The sequence below is a fragment of the Scyliorhinus canicula genome, chromosome 8 (genome assembly GCF_902713615.1).
Source record: "Scyliorhinus canicula chromosome 8, sScyCan1.1, whole genome shotgun sequence".
Lineage (NCBI taxonomy): Eukaryota > Metazoa > Chordata > Chondrichthyes > Carcharhiniformes > Scyliorhinidae > Scyliorhinus > Scyliorhinus canicula.
In genome coordinates, this window is record NC_052153.1 from 136,903,537 (window position 1) to 136,917,900 (window position 14,364).

Here is a 14,364-nt window from a genome sequence, read left to right on the forward strand (position 1 = left end):
CGGTGTGAACCACTCCAGTGCCATGCTGGCCCCCTATAGGGGCCAGAATTGCTGCTCCTGAGGCCATGTTGACGCCGTTGAGAAACACAATGGTGTTTCCGACGGAGTCAACACTTAGCCTTAGGATCACAGAATCCCGCCCATGATTTCCCTTCCATAAATCCAATTTACTTTGCCTAATCCTGTTGATATTTTTCAAGTGTCCTGAGCTGACAAGAAATTTTTTTACTTTTACACCTGCACTCTCTCTATAAAAACCCTTGATAAGGTAATACTTTGTTGCTTGTAATGTAACTGGCCTTTTAGTGGTGTGCTAAGTTTATAATTACTATTGAACTGCCTGTCACTGGCCCTTAAAAATATAAATTTTAATTTGTGGTACTTCAAACTCCTCCATTATCATGAAATTCACATGTTTTAAAATTATCTTTTAAGTTTATAATATTTCAGCTTCTGCCTTACTTTCGTGTGCATGTCAACATTGTTTATTTTGCATGTCTGAAAATTTCAACTACGTGAAAAAATCCATGCGTTTTACTTTCTGGTTTGCGATGTGGGAATACCTCGATGTGATAGTTAATTTCTTCCCCTGGCTGATGACATGGCGACTGTTGTCTCACAGTTCCAGGGACCTGGGTTCAATTCCGGCTTCAGTGGGGTACTCTATCCAAGGGCTGGTGCAAAATCGATGGGCCAAATGGCCTCCTTCTGCACTGTAAATTCTATGATTCTATGCTGAATGCCTGGAGATTCCCTTGACTTGGCAACAGATTCAAACTGACATTGGGAAAGTGAAAATCTATGCCACAGTGATTGCTAAATCTTTTTGGGCAACTTCCTTCAAGGGTGTTGAGCGCTTTTATTTCACCTAGAAATCCGCACCTTGACATATAACATTAAAAGTGTTTCTTTTTCTTCTAGATTCCGCGCCATTTGTAAAATGTAAAAAATGCCAACACTACTTTTTGATGGTGGGGTCTGAAAAATCCCCTGAAACCAGCTACAAGGAACTAGAGTTGTGGCATACAGCCAGTGAAAGTGAATGTCAAGTGAACCTGCCAACACCAAAACAAGTAATATGCACACTTTCTTTCACTGATACTTACTGTACTTTGATCTTTGTCTCACTGCTGACTCATTTTTAGGCTGGTGTTGTTTAAGTTGAACTTCACTGTTTTGCCTGTCTACTAGTTCCTGACATTTACACTATCCCAGAGTGGGAAGCCAACTAATGGTGATTGAGGGAGATAATGGTGGCAATATTAAATACTCCCATTCTGCTTATGTTAGGTAGGGGTTTAACAGCGAGGAAAAATATTCTCTTCACTGATCCCTCAGCTTCTCAATACAAGTGTTCCCTGCCTCCGGCCTTGTACTGCAAGAGTTTCCATCTGGCAGCTAAACAGCCACTCAATTTGGCTGGCTGCTGAGTGCAGAGCAGAGTAAATACATTCTAATAAGGTCCTGCTGTCAACTTCTGAAGGCTCTCTAGTTTTCTAACATTTGCATCATTCCCAGCTGCTGACAGGTGACCCCATCTCTCCTCTCTCCCTCCCCATAATGATTGGGACACTGGCACGCATTTCATGCAATAAACAAACAGCTGAAAATGTTGATACTGTCAGTACTCTTTGCCGAAGAGTTTCTGACAACCTTCCATCGTAACTTCCACCAGAGTTTCAGGACCAGTACATTCTTTTTTCGGACATGGATTTAGATATATTGCCCACTGATGATAATTGCACAATAATGCACTAATTATTTTGAACCTTCAAGATCTGATTTAAAATTGTATTGACTAAAGGCCTGTTCTATGACAAATCACAGCTCCAATATTTACAAGGAGATGGGAGGGAGTGTTGGTGGTGGACTATGGGGAGCTGTTTTGCATTTGCAAAATAACAAGAAATTCAGCGAGACCCAATGAACAAATTTTGTCTTGTGTCCAGCCCGCAGCCAGGCTGCCTGAGAAACTGTTGGCTGTTGGGCACATAGGTCTCCAGCATCAGGCCTCTCTGTTTTTTGGTAACCCCTTCCTCAGTTAAATTATTACCTTTTTGAGTCCAGCTTTCAATTCAAGTAATTGTTTTAAAATCAATTTAATGACCCAATACCTTATAAATTGTGGGAATTTGTTAAATGTCTTTGGTTTCAGCTCCATAGATTTTTGGATAAATACGTTATTGGTCAACACCAAGCTAAGAAAGTTCTCTCAGTGGCTGTCTACAATCACTATAAACGACTTAACAACAATGTTCCATCTGACGTCACACAGCATACTGGGATTTATGGTGATAGTTATTCCAGCACTTCGAAAGGTAAGTTTAATTTGAAGTTTTTGATCTTTATAATTTCAAAGTGTGCTAATACTTATGAGCATTGATGGCTCTGGCAAAATCAACAATTTTGAATCAAATTTGTTTAGAGGCATTAAAATTTACAAAAACTCTGCAGTTGCATTGGAAAAGAAGGTCACTGGCGCAATCTCTGAAATTGGCGAATTTCAGCTAGGGTGGCAAGGAAAGGTAAATGAAGGGGACGGAAAAAAATCAGTTGTGGCTAACTCTCCTGATTGCGATAAAAGTGGCTCCTGATGGAAGTGCATTTGGGGTTACATTGCATCACATAGCACTATGCAGTCATCCAATGTCTCAAAATGGCGCTGTGCAACATGTCATCTTGATAAAGTCGTTTGTGTGTGAGCATGCACCTAATGGCTACTTTCACAGAGCAAAATAGGCATATCATAACACATTTTGATTTTAATTGACAGTGATTTCAAGCCACTGCTTCCACATCAGCTAGTGCCTTGCAAGTTGAGTAAAATGTGGCAGTGAGCGTCCTGCATTATGTTTGGGTATTATGGCTTTCAAGATTGAATAGCTGCAGGTATGTGTCAGTAGTGAGTTGAGGTTGTGAAGCATGCAACAGTGCTAAGTGTGTGAGGGTGCAGGGGAACATATTAATGTCAGCTATAAATTTTGATTGTTAGAGATTGTTGGTAAGTGAGTGATGGGACTGTATTGATCTGCGTAGATGATGAAGTTAGTGGTGCAGCTGGTACGATATGCTGGCAACATATAACCGATCATTAAACGTCTTCCAGTCGTAATATTATGGAACTATATTCCTGGCATTGACCTCCATTGGTACTTCCTCCCACTGTCGCCTCAAGTGCCTCTTGCCCATCTGTGAATATAGAATATCCTGAATATTTCCACCTTCTGCACCAAGATCTGCCTCCTAATCAACACCTCCTAATCAACACCACCTGGTGCCTAGATGTAGCAACACTGGCGAGTTTCTGTTCCCCGGACCTGGAATACCTGACGCTAAAATACCGCCCTTCTACCTTCCGCGGGAGTTCAGCTTCGTTATCCTGACAGCAGTTTACATTCCACCTCATGCGAATGTGAAAATCGCACTGGACAAAGTATTCACCACCACAAATAGCCTTGAAACGAAACATCCCGAGGCATTGTTCATTGTAGCTGGGGACTTCAATCAGGCCAAACTCAAGTGCGTACTACCAAGTTACCACCAACACGCCACCTGTTCCACCAGAGGCCCAAACATCCTGGACGACTGCTACACCCAAGTTACCACCAACACGTCACCTGTTCTACCAGAGGCCCAAACATCCTGGACGACTGTTGCACCCAAGTTACCACCAACACGTCACCTGTTCCAGCAGAGGCCCAAACATCCTGGACCACTGCTACACAAATATCAAACATGCCTAACGCTCTATCGCCCGCCCACACTTTGGCAAATCTGACCACAAGACTGTGCGCCTACTTCCTGCTTATAAGCAAAAACTGAAGCGGGAGAATCCGTCAAAGAAAGTTGTGCATTGTTGGTCTGAGGAATCGGGTGATTTCCTACGGGACTGCTTAGAGTCAGTGGACTGGTCGGTATTTAAAAACTCTGCGACCAGCCTGATCGAGTACGCCACTACAGTAACTGACTTCATTAGTAAGTGTGTAGAAGACTGTGTGCCAAAGAAGCAAATCCGTGTGTTTCCCAACTGGAAACCCTGGATGAACAAGGATATCCACTGCTTGCTGAAGTCTAGGTCTGAGGCGTTCAAGTCAGGCGATCCTGCCCTCTACAAGAAAGCCAGATATGATCTAAAGAAACCCATCAAAGATGCCAAAAGACAGTACCGGACCAAGCTTGAGTACCAGGCTAGCCACACGGATCCCCGCTGTCTATGACAAGGTCTGCAAGACATAACAGGCTACAAGATGAATGCATGTAAAAAACGTTGGCTCCAAATCACCCCTCCCTGATGAGCTGAACGCATTCTATGCCTGCTTTGAGCAAGAGGTCAGTGAGAGTGAGCCCTCCATCACAAGCCGCGGATGAACTTGGATCTGAGATCACCACTGCAGACGTCAGAGCAGCCTTCTTTTTTTTAAAAATAATTTTATTGAAATTTTTACAAAATAAAATACAAAATATAAACATCTTAGCTCTATTAACATACAACCGCGGTAACACCCCATGAACAATACCCCCCCCCCAGCTTCAATAGCAACTTCAAACAAAAAGAAAAAACAACAACAAAGAAAAAAAAACAAACAAGAGGGAGATAGCACCCTCCACAAACCCATGTGCACAGTTCTCCCTCCCCCCCAATCCTTACACCCACCCCACCCCACCCCCCTCCCCCCCCCCCCCCCCCGGCTGCTGCTGCTGTCGGCCTATTTCCCCACCGTTCCGCCAGGAAGTCCAGAAACGCTGCCACTGCCTGAAAAATCATTGTACTGATCCCCACAGGGCAAATTTCACCCTCTACAATTTAATGAACCCCGCCATATCAGAGATCCAGGCAGTGCCGGCCCTAGGGTTGCTGGCGCCCCGGGCAAGCTGAACTTCGGCGCCCTTTGGGGGGGGCGGGGCCGAGGGGTGCCGAGGGGGGGCCGAGGGGGGGGCGGGGCCGAGAGGGAGGGGGGCCGAGTGGGGGGGTGGGGCCGAGAGGGGGGGTGGGGCCGAGAGGGGGGACGCTGGGGGGGCGGGGACCCGAGGGGGGGGGAGACCCGAGGGGGGGGGGGACCCGGGGGCGGACCCGAGGGGGGGGACCCGAGGGGGGGGCGGGGGGAGCGGACCGAAGGGGGGGGCGGGGGGAGGGGACCGAGCGGGTGGCGGACCGAGCGGGGGCGGACCGAGGGGGGGCACCCTGGGGGAGGGCGGCCACCGCGCATGCGCTGGTTGGCACCGGCCCAACTGCGCATGCGCGGGACCCGAGTCTCTGGCGCCCCCTAGCACATGGCGCCCCGGGCGACTGCCCGAGTTGCCGGTGCCTTGAGCCGGCCCTGGATCCAGGCCTCCACGCTTGGGGGCCTCGCATCCTTCCATTGGAGCAAGATCCTCCGCCGGGCTACTAGGGACGCAAAGGCCAGAACACCGGCCTCTATCGCCTCCTGCACTTCCGGCTCCACTGCCACCCCAAAAATTGCGAGTCCCCAGCCTGGCTCGACCCTGGATCCCACCACCCTCGACACCGTCTTTGCTACCCCCTTCCAAAACTCCCCCAACGCTGGGCACGCCCAAAACATATGGGCGTGGTTCGCTGGGCTCCCCGAGCACCTAGCACACCTATCCTCGCCCCCGAAGAACCTACTCATCCTTGTCCCCGTCATGTGGGCCCTATGCAGCACCTTGAACTGTATGAGGCTAAGCCTCGCACAGGAAGAGGAGGAATTCACTCTCTCCAGGGCATCCGCCCATGTCCCCTCCTCAATCTCCTCACCTAGCTCCTCTTCCCATTTACCCTTCAGTTCCTCCACCGAGGCCTCGTCTACCTCCTGCATCACCCGGTATATGTCCGAGATCCTCCCTCCTCCGACCCACACCCCCGAGAGCACCCTATCCCGCACCCCCCGTGGGGGCAGCAAGGGGAACCCCTACACCTGCTGCCTGGCAAACGCCCTCACCTGGATGTACCTAAACATGCTCCCCGGGGGGAGCCCAAACTTCCCCTCTAACTCCCCCAAGCTCGCGAACCTCCCCTCCACAAACAGGTCCCTCAACCTCCTAACCCCTGCCCTGTGCCATCCCTGGAATCCGCCATCAATGCTCCCTGGGACGAACCGATGGTTCCCCCGTATCGGGGCCTCCATCGAGCCCCCCATTTCTCCTCTGTGCCGTCTCCATTGCCCCCAAATTTTGAGGGTAGCCGCCACCACCGGGCTCGTGGTATACCTCGTTGGAGGGAGCAGCAACGGCGCAGTTACCAGCGCCTCCAGGCGGACTCTTGACGGACTGCACCCTCCCCGCCAGTGACAGCGGTAACATATCCCACCTCTTAAACTCCTCCTCCATCTGCTCCACCAACCTTGTGAGGTTGAGCTTGTGCAGGGTCCCCCAACTCCCAGCCACCTGGACCCCTAGGTACCTGAAGCTCTTCCCTGCCTGCTTCAGTGGGAGCCTCCCAATCCCCCCCTCTTGATCCCCCGGGTGCACCACAAACACCTCGCTCTTGCCCAGGTTCAACTTATACCCCGAGAAACCCCCGAATTCCCCAAGGATCCTCATCTCCTCCGGCATCCCCCCCACCGGGTCCGCCACATACAGCAGCAGGTCGTCCGCGTACAGTGACACTCGATGCTCCTCCCGCCCCCCGCACCATGCCCCTTCAGTTCCCTGACTCCCTCAATGCCATGGCCAGGGGCTCAATTGCCAACGCGAAGAGCAAGGGGGACAGGGGGCACCCCTGTCTCGTCCCCCGATGCAGCCGAAAGTACTCCGACCTCCTCCTATTCGTGGCTACACTTGCCATCGGGGCCTCGTAGAGCAGCCTCACCCACCGAATAAACCCCTCCCCAAACTCAAACCTCTCCAACACCTCCCACAAATACTCCCACTCCACCCTATCGAAGGCCTTCTCCGCGTCCAACGCCACCACTATCTCCGCCTCCCCTTCCACCGCCGGCATCATAATGACATCGAGGAGTCTTCGCACATTTGTGTTCAGCTGCCTTCCCTTCACAAACCCCGTCTGGTCCTCATGTATGACCCCCGGCACACAATCCTCTATTCTAGTGGCCAGGATCTTTGCCAGCAGCTTAGCGTCGGCGTTCAGCAACGAAATCGGCCTATATGATCCACACTGCAGAGGGTCCTTGTCCCGCTTCAGGATCAAGGAAATCAGCGCCCGCGACATAGTTGGTGGCAAAGCCCCCCCCCCCCCCTTGCCTCGTTAAAAGTCCTAACCAACAGGGGGCCCAACAGGTCCAAATACTTTTTATAGAATTCCGCCGGAAACCCGTCCGGCCCCGGCGCCTTCCCCGACTGCATGCTCCCTATCCCTTTGACAACCTCCTCCAACTCGATCGGCGCCCCTAGTCCCTCCACCCGCTCCTCTTCCACCCTCGGGAAACGCAACCTGTCCAGGAAGCGCCCCATTCCACCCTCCTCCACCGGGGGCTCAGACCGGTACAGTTCCCCATAAAAGTCCCTGAAGACCCCATTGACCTCTACCCCCCCATCACACCACCTTCCCAGCTCTATCCATCACTTCTCCAATCTCCCTGGCGCGTCTCGCTTCCGGAGCTGGTGCGCCAGCATCCTGCTCGCCTTCTCCCCGTGTTCATACACCGCCCCCTGTGCTTTCCTCCACTGGGCTTCCGCCTTTCTAGTCGTCAGTAGGTCAAATCTGGCCTGAATGCTACGCCTCTCCCCCGGCAATCCCTCCTCTGGGGCCTCCGCATACCTCCTATCCACCTGCACCATCTCCCCTATCAGTCTTTCCCTTTCCCTCTGCTCCCCCCTCTGCCTATGGGTTCGGATGGAGATCAATTCCCCCCTCATCACCGCCTTCAATGCCTCCCAGACCGTCCCCACCCGAACCTCCCCGTTATCATTGGCCTCGAGGTATCTCTCAATACACCCCCGGACCCTCCCGGCCACCTCCTCATCTGCCAGCAGCCCCACCTCCATGCGCCAGAGCGGACGTTGGTCCCTCTCTTCCATCCAGTGCGGGGCATGATCCGAAATGGCAATGGCGGAGTATTCCACTTCCTCCACCCTCGACACCAGCCCCCTGCTCAGGACAAAAAAGTCAATCCTCGAGTAGGCCTTATGTACATGGGAGAAAAACGAGTATTCCCTGGCCCTTGGCCTCGCAAGCCTCCAAGGGTCCACCCCCCCCCCCCATCTGGTCCATAAATCCCCTCAGCACCTTCGCCGCCGCCGACCTCCTACCCGTCCGGGACTTGGATCGATCCAATGGGGGACCCAGCACAGTGTTAAAGTCTCCCCCCATGATCAGGCCCCCCACCTCCAGGTCCGGAATGCGGCCCAGCATACGCCGCATGAACCCCGCGTCGTCCCAATTTGGGGCATAAACATTCACCAACACTACCCGCTCCCCCTGCAGCTTGCCACTCACCATCGCGTACCTCCCGCCACTGTCAGCCACCACCTTCAACGCCTCAAACGACACCTTCTTCCCCACCAGGATCGCCACCCCCTTCCTCTTCTCGTCCAGCCCTGAGTGGAATACCTGGCCCACCCACCCTTTTCTCAGCCGGACCTGGTCCACCATTCTCAGGTGTGTCTCCTGGAGCATGGCCACATCCGCCTTCAGTCCCTTCAGGTGCGCAACTACCCGGGCCCTCTTGACCGACCCATTCAGCCCCCTCACATTCCAGGTTATCAGCCGGATCCGAGGGCTCCCTGCCCCCTTCCCCTGCCGTTTAGCCATACCCCCTCCCTTGCCCACCCCCGGCCAGCGTCCCACGCTCTGCCAGTTTCCCACGGCGGCACCTCCCCCCCTCCAGCACTCCCTGCGTCCTCCAGCTCCTTCCTGACCGTTTCAGCAGCAACCCGGTAACCCCCCCCTCCCCTCCCCCCCCAGGCTAGGACCCCTCCTAGCCCCCCCCCCCCCCCTCCCCCTCTACAGCACTCCCGTGAGCAAGCTATCTTCTGCTGACCCCGGTGGCTCCCGCCCTACTTTCGGCTCCTCCCAACGTGGGACTGCCGCTCCTCCATAGTGCCCATCAACCAGTCCACCCTCCCCCGCTCCTGCGCGGGAGAAGAAGACCCCGCCCCCTCCCTCTCCCAGCACGGGGACCCCGCAGAAAGCCCGCGCTTTCGTCCTGCCGGGCCCCGCCTCCTCCAGGGCCACTCCCATTGTCAGTCCCCCCCACCAGCTCCCCAAACACCCCGTTTACCGCTCAGTCCAAACCCGTCCACCCAACTCCTGCTAGAAAACCCATAAAGAAAACACCCGTACGGCATCACCCCACCCACCCTACAGCCACCCCACCTCATACCCTAAACCCCGCAAATACACATACAGTATAAATAAATACAGTATTCGACAGCATCCCCCCTCCGGGGGACCCTCAGTTTGTGTCCAGTTTCTCGGCTTGCACGAAGGCCCACGCCTCCTCCGGGGAATCAAAATAGTGGTGCCGATCCTTGTAGGTGACCCACAGACGCGCCGGCTGCAGCATTCCAAATTTCACCTTCCGACTGTGGAGCACCGCCTTCGTCCGGTTAAACCCGGCCCTCCGCCTCGCCACCTCCGCACTCCAGTCCTGGAACATCCGCACCTCCGTGTTCTCCCATTTGCTGCTCCGCTCCTTCTTGGCCCACCGGAGCACACACTCACGATCCACAAACCGGTGGAACCTTACCAACACCGCCCACGGCGGCTCGTTCGGCTTGGGCCTCCTAGCCAGAATTCTGTGGGCCTCCTCCAACTCCAGGGGCCCCTGGAAGGACCCAGCCCCCATCAGCGTGTTCAGCATCATCACCACATAGGCCACTATGTCCGACCCCTCCAGCCCCTCCGTGAGGCCCAGGATCCGTAAATTCTTCCTCCTCGACCGGTTGTCCAACTCCTCGAACCGCTCCTGCCATTTTTTATGGAGCGCCTCGTGCACCTCCACCTTCCCCACCACAGCCACGACCTCGTCCTCCCTCTCGGCGGCCTGCTGCTGCAGCTCCCGGATCGCAGCCCCCTGGGCCGTCTGGGTCTCCATCAGTTCCCTGTTGGTTACCTTGATGGACTCCAGCAGCTCCACTTTCATCTCCTGGAAGCAGCGCAGCAGAGTCGTCTCGACCCACTTCTTCAACTCCTCAACACTTTCGCCGCCCGCCATTTTGTCCTTCGGGTCCCGATTTTTCCCGGGTGTTTTCTCCTTCGATTCTCTCCCTGCCCCACTCCTGGTCTCCACCATGGGACCTCTGGGGCGACTCCTGGCCTCTTCCCACGTCGGGATTCGCCTCACAAGCTCCGTTGGGGGCCTTTAAAAAAGCCCCAAAGTCCGTTTTTTCCGGGAGCCTCCGAACGTGCGGCTCAGCTGATCATTGCCGCTACCGGAAGTCCTCGTCAGAGCAGCCTTCTTGATGGTCAACCCACGGAAAGCCACTGGCCCGGATGGGGTACCCGGACAAGCACTAGGGTCTTGCGCGGATCAGCTGGCGGGGGTATTCGCAGACATCTTCAACCTGTCTTTACAACAATCTGAGGTCCCTATCTGCTTCAAGAAGACGACCATCATCCCTGTACTAAAAAAACTCAAGCAACGTGCCTTAATGACTATTGTCCAGTGGCTCTGACATCCATCATCATGAAGTGCTTCGAAAGGTTAGGCATGGCACGGATCAACTTCAGCCTCCCAGATTGCCTTGATCCACTACAGTTTGCCGACCGCTGCAACAGGTCCACAGCAGACGCCATCTCCATGGCCCTGCACTCTATCCTGGAACACCTAACAAAGACACCTATGTCAGACTCCTATTTATCGACTACAGCTCAGCTTTCAACACCATCATTCCAACGAAACTCATCTCCAAACTCTGTGGCCTTGGCCTCAGCTCCTCCCTCTGCGACTGGATCCTGAACTTTCTAACCCACAGGCCATAATCAGTAAAGATAGGCATCAACACCTCCTCCAAGATCATCCTCAACACCGGATGTCCTCAGCCCCCTACTATACTCCTTATACACCTATGACTGTGTGGCGAAATTCCCCTCCAACTCGATTTTCAAATTTGCTGATGACACCACCGTAGTGGGTCGGATTTCAAACAATGATGAGACAGAGTATAGGAATGAGATAGAGAATCTGGTGAACTGGTGTGACGACAACAATCTCTCCCTCAATGTCAACAAAACAAAGGAGATTATCAGGAAATATCCTGATATTCAGGAACTTCAGGAGCCGTAGTGGAGAACATGCCCCTGTCTACATCAATGCGAACGAAGTAGAAAGGGTCGAGAGCTTCAAGTTTTTACGTGTACAGATCACCAACAGTCTCTTGGTCCCCCCATGCCGACACTATAGTTAAGAAAGCCCACCAACGACTCAGAGGACTGAGGAAATTTGGCATGTCAGCTGCGACCCTCACCAACTTCTACAGATGCACCAGAGAAAGCATTCTTTCTGGTTGTATCACAGCTTGGTATGGACCCTGCTCTGCCCAAGACCACAGGAAACTACAAAAGGTTGTGAATGTAGCCCAGTCCATCACGCAAACCAGCCTCCCATCTATTGACTCTAGCTATAATTCCCGCTGCCTCAGAAAGGCAGCCAGCATAATTAAGGACCCCATGCACCCCGGACATACTCTCTTCCACCATCTCCCGTCAGGAAAAAGATACCAAAGTTTGAGGTCACGTACCAACCGACTCAAGAACAGCTTCTTCCCTACTGCCATCAGAATTTTGAATGGACCTACCTCGTATTAAGTTGATCTTTTCTCTGCACCTTGCTCTAACTGTAACATTATATTCTGCAGTCTCTCCTTCCTTCCTTATGTACGGTATGCATTGTTTGTACAGCATGCAAGAAACAATACTTTTCGCTGTATACTAATACATGTGACAATAAATCAAATTAAATCAAAAAATCTCCAGCGCAGCATCAGAAAACCTTGGTGCAAGTTGCTCTCTTGCATTTTGAGCCATTCTTCAAAGTATTAGACCACAGATTAAGTTCACAATGGACTTCCACCACATATTTCTGTCACAACTGCTCATGACATGAAAGCTGCCTTTATATCGCACAAGTAACCAACGATATTGGACCCCTGCTCTCTGTCAATAGCACTGAATGTACACACTGACCACATAAACCAGCAGGCCTGCAATGCAATGAATTTTTATGGGTTAATGGCATACTGCATTCCTAGTGCCCATTTTCATAGGTTAATCATCACCCCCCCCCCCCCCCCCTCTTAGGTATGATACAAGGCCCGCTTACTTCTGTGACACCATTCCAACACTACCATTCCAGAAAAAGAGGAAAGAATAGGAGAGTATTTTTTAAAACTTTGATAAGTTTCTAGAATTTCCTTTAAAGTATTTCATCTCTATCACATTGGTGCACATTACATTGCAGGCCACATATCAAAATACCAAATTCAATTTTGCATACGATTCATGAAGTCACATGGTCAAGCCATTGCTGGGTCAAAGTGCAATTTCACGTACTTTACACAAAATATAAATATAAGTGTGTGCATAAAGTCTTATGGACCAAGACAGCGGTGACCTATAAAAATAAAACATACTGCCTTATACTTCATGAAATTCTCCCTATTCCTAAGATTCCAGCTCAAAAGCTGTATGCTTTCACTGTTGGGGGACTGGGAGAGGAGGGGGGAATGTTGCATGTGGTTTGAATGCTATTATCCAGAAAAATGTGCTTACTTAATAAAACTTAAGAATAATATAAGGCTGGGGTAAATCGGGCACCATTATTTCCATTTATAGTTCCATTGTTGGTTTGAGCTTCTGCCAGAATATCAAAACAACATAAAAAGCAACACTACAAAATAATGTATTTTAAGATGTTCTATTTATATTTTCCTGACAGAACTGCTTCAATTAACAGGATTGATTCCACCTTATTTATCGCAGCAGCCGTTACCAAAGAGAAGTTTCCAAAATAATTTTGATTCTGATGATGACCCTATTCATCTAGACAAAAGTAATATCATTCTGCTTGGACCCACAGGCTCAGGTATACTGAAGTTTCAGTAGGATCAGACTATTGTATCATTTTCACGTTATCTTGTTTCAGTGACCCAATATAGTACAAAGGAGTTTGCTTTTGAAGATAACATAGGTTCATGATCAAGTCTGGGTAAGAATGAATGTGGCATGCACATTGAAAATGTTTGCATTTATATGGTGCCATGTCTCTCAGAACAACCCAAAAGCTTCCTATCCAATTAATTATCTTGATGTAAGCACAACAGCCATTTGCACATGGCAGCATCCCAGAAGAGCAGTGAGCTGAAAGATCTATTAATCTGCTTTTGCTGGTATAATTGTGGGAGGAATGTTGATAAGGGCCCATGAAGAACTTCTTGCTGTACTTCGAATAATGTTATGAAAGCTTTGTATGAAAACCTCAATCAATGGAAGATAGTGGCTGGAACTTTCTGGCCATTCACGCCGACGGAATCTTCCGGTCTCGCCAATGGCGCGACCCACAGCGGGTTTCCCAGCAGTGAGGGGTGCATTCAACGAGAAATCTCGTTGACAATGGCGGGTCCAGGAGATTCTACCGCTGGCCAATGGTGGGCCATATCTGTCACCACGAAACACTTGACGGGTGTCATGTCAGAGTACCTTTAAGAACTGGGTGTTTATCAAATAGCTGTTATGGGTCAGGTGAACTCCATGATGCAGTTTGGGGTTGTCTAAACCCTGGCGGGTTGTTGGGAAAATGTACCTTTGAGAAATGCAGTTTATCAAATAGCTTCAGTGATGTCAGAGTGTGGGTGGAGCTGGGCTGTCTGTCAGTTTTACTTTCGCTTTGAGCTAGCAGCTACAGGGTGTGTTTAGTTTCATTTTGCAGATTGGGAGCTGCATCCAGAGAAACAAGCTGTAATTCTGGTCTTACTCTGTATGAAAAGAATACCTTCAGATCACTTGCTAATTTAAAAGTGATAACTGCTCTCAGTAGAGAATGTGAACCTGGGGCAGGATTCTCTGACCCCCTGCCAGATTGGAGAATCGCCGGCGGGGGGCGTGAATCCTGCACCCGCCAGCCGCCAAATTCTCCGAGATTCGGCGGGGGCGGGAATTGCGCCAGTCGGCAGCCGCTCCCAGCGATTCTCAGACCCGCGATGGGCCAAATTCCCGCCCGTTCTATGCAGGTCCCGCCGGCATAAATTGGACTAGGTCCCTCACCGGTGGGACCTGGTGGCGCGGGCGGTCTTTGGGGTCCTGGGGGGAGGGGCGTGGGGCGATCGAGCCCCAGGGGGTGCCCCCACGGTGGCCTGGCCCACTATTGGGGCCCACCGATCAGCGGGCGGGCCCGTGCCATGGGGTCACTCTTTTCCTCCGCGCTGGCCATGTAGGCCTCCACAATGACCGGCGCGAAGGTGAACCCC

At 51.7% G+C, this 14,364-nt stretch overlaps 1 protein-coding gene across 5 annotated transcripts in view; it reads left to right on the top strand.

Moving 5' to 3' along the window:
- Positions 1–14,364, top strand: part of LOC119970525 (ATP-dependent Clp protease ATP-binding subunit clpX-like, mitochondrial) — a 92,155-nt gene that overhangs the window by 35,922 nt on the left and 41,869 nt on the right. For 4 of the 5 annotated variants that reach the window (XM_038805293.1, XM_038805297.1, XM_038805296.1 and 1 more), the window contains 3 exons: positions 922–1,073; positions 2,156–2,318; positions 12,837–12,983. In XM_038805293.1, coding sequence (XP_038661221.1) covers positions 922–1,073; positions 2,156–2,318; positions 12,837–12,983 — 462 coding nt within the window. The remainder of the gene's footprint in view (positions 1–921; positions 1,074–2,155; positions 2,319–12,836; positions 12,984–14,364) is intronic. The other variant, XM_038805294.1, reaches the window with a different exon arrangement.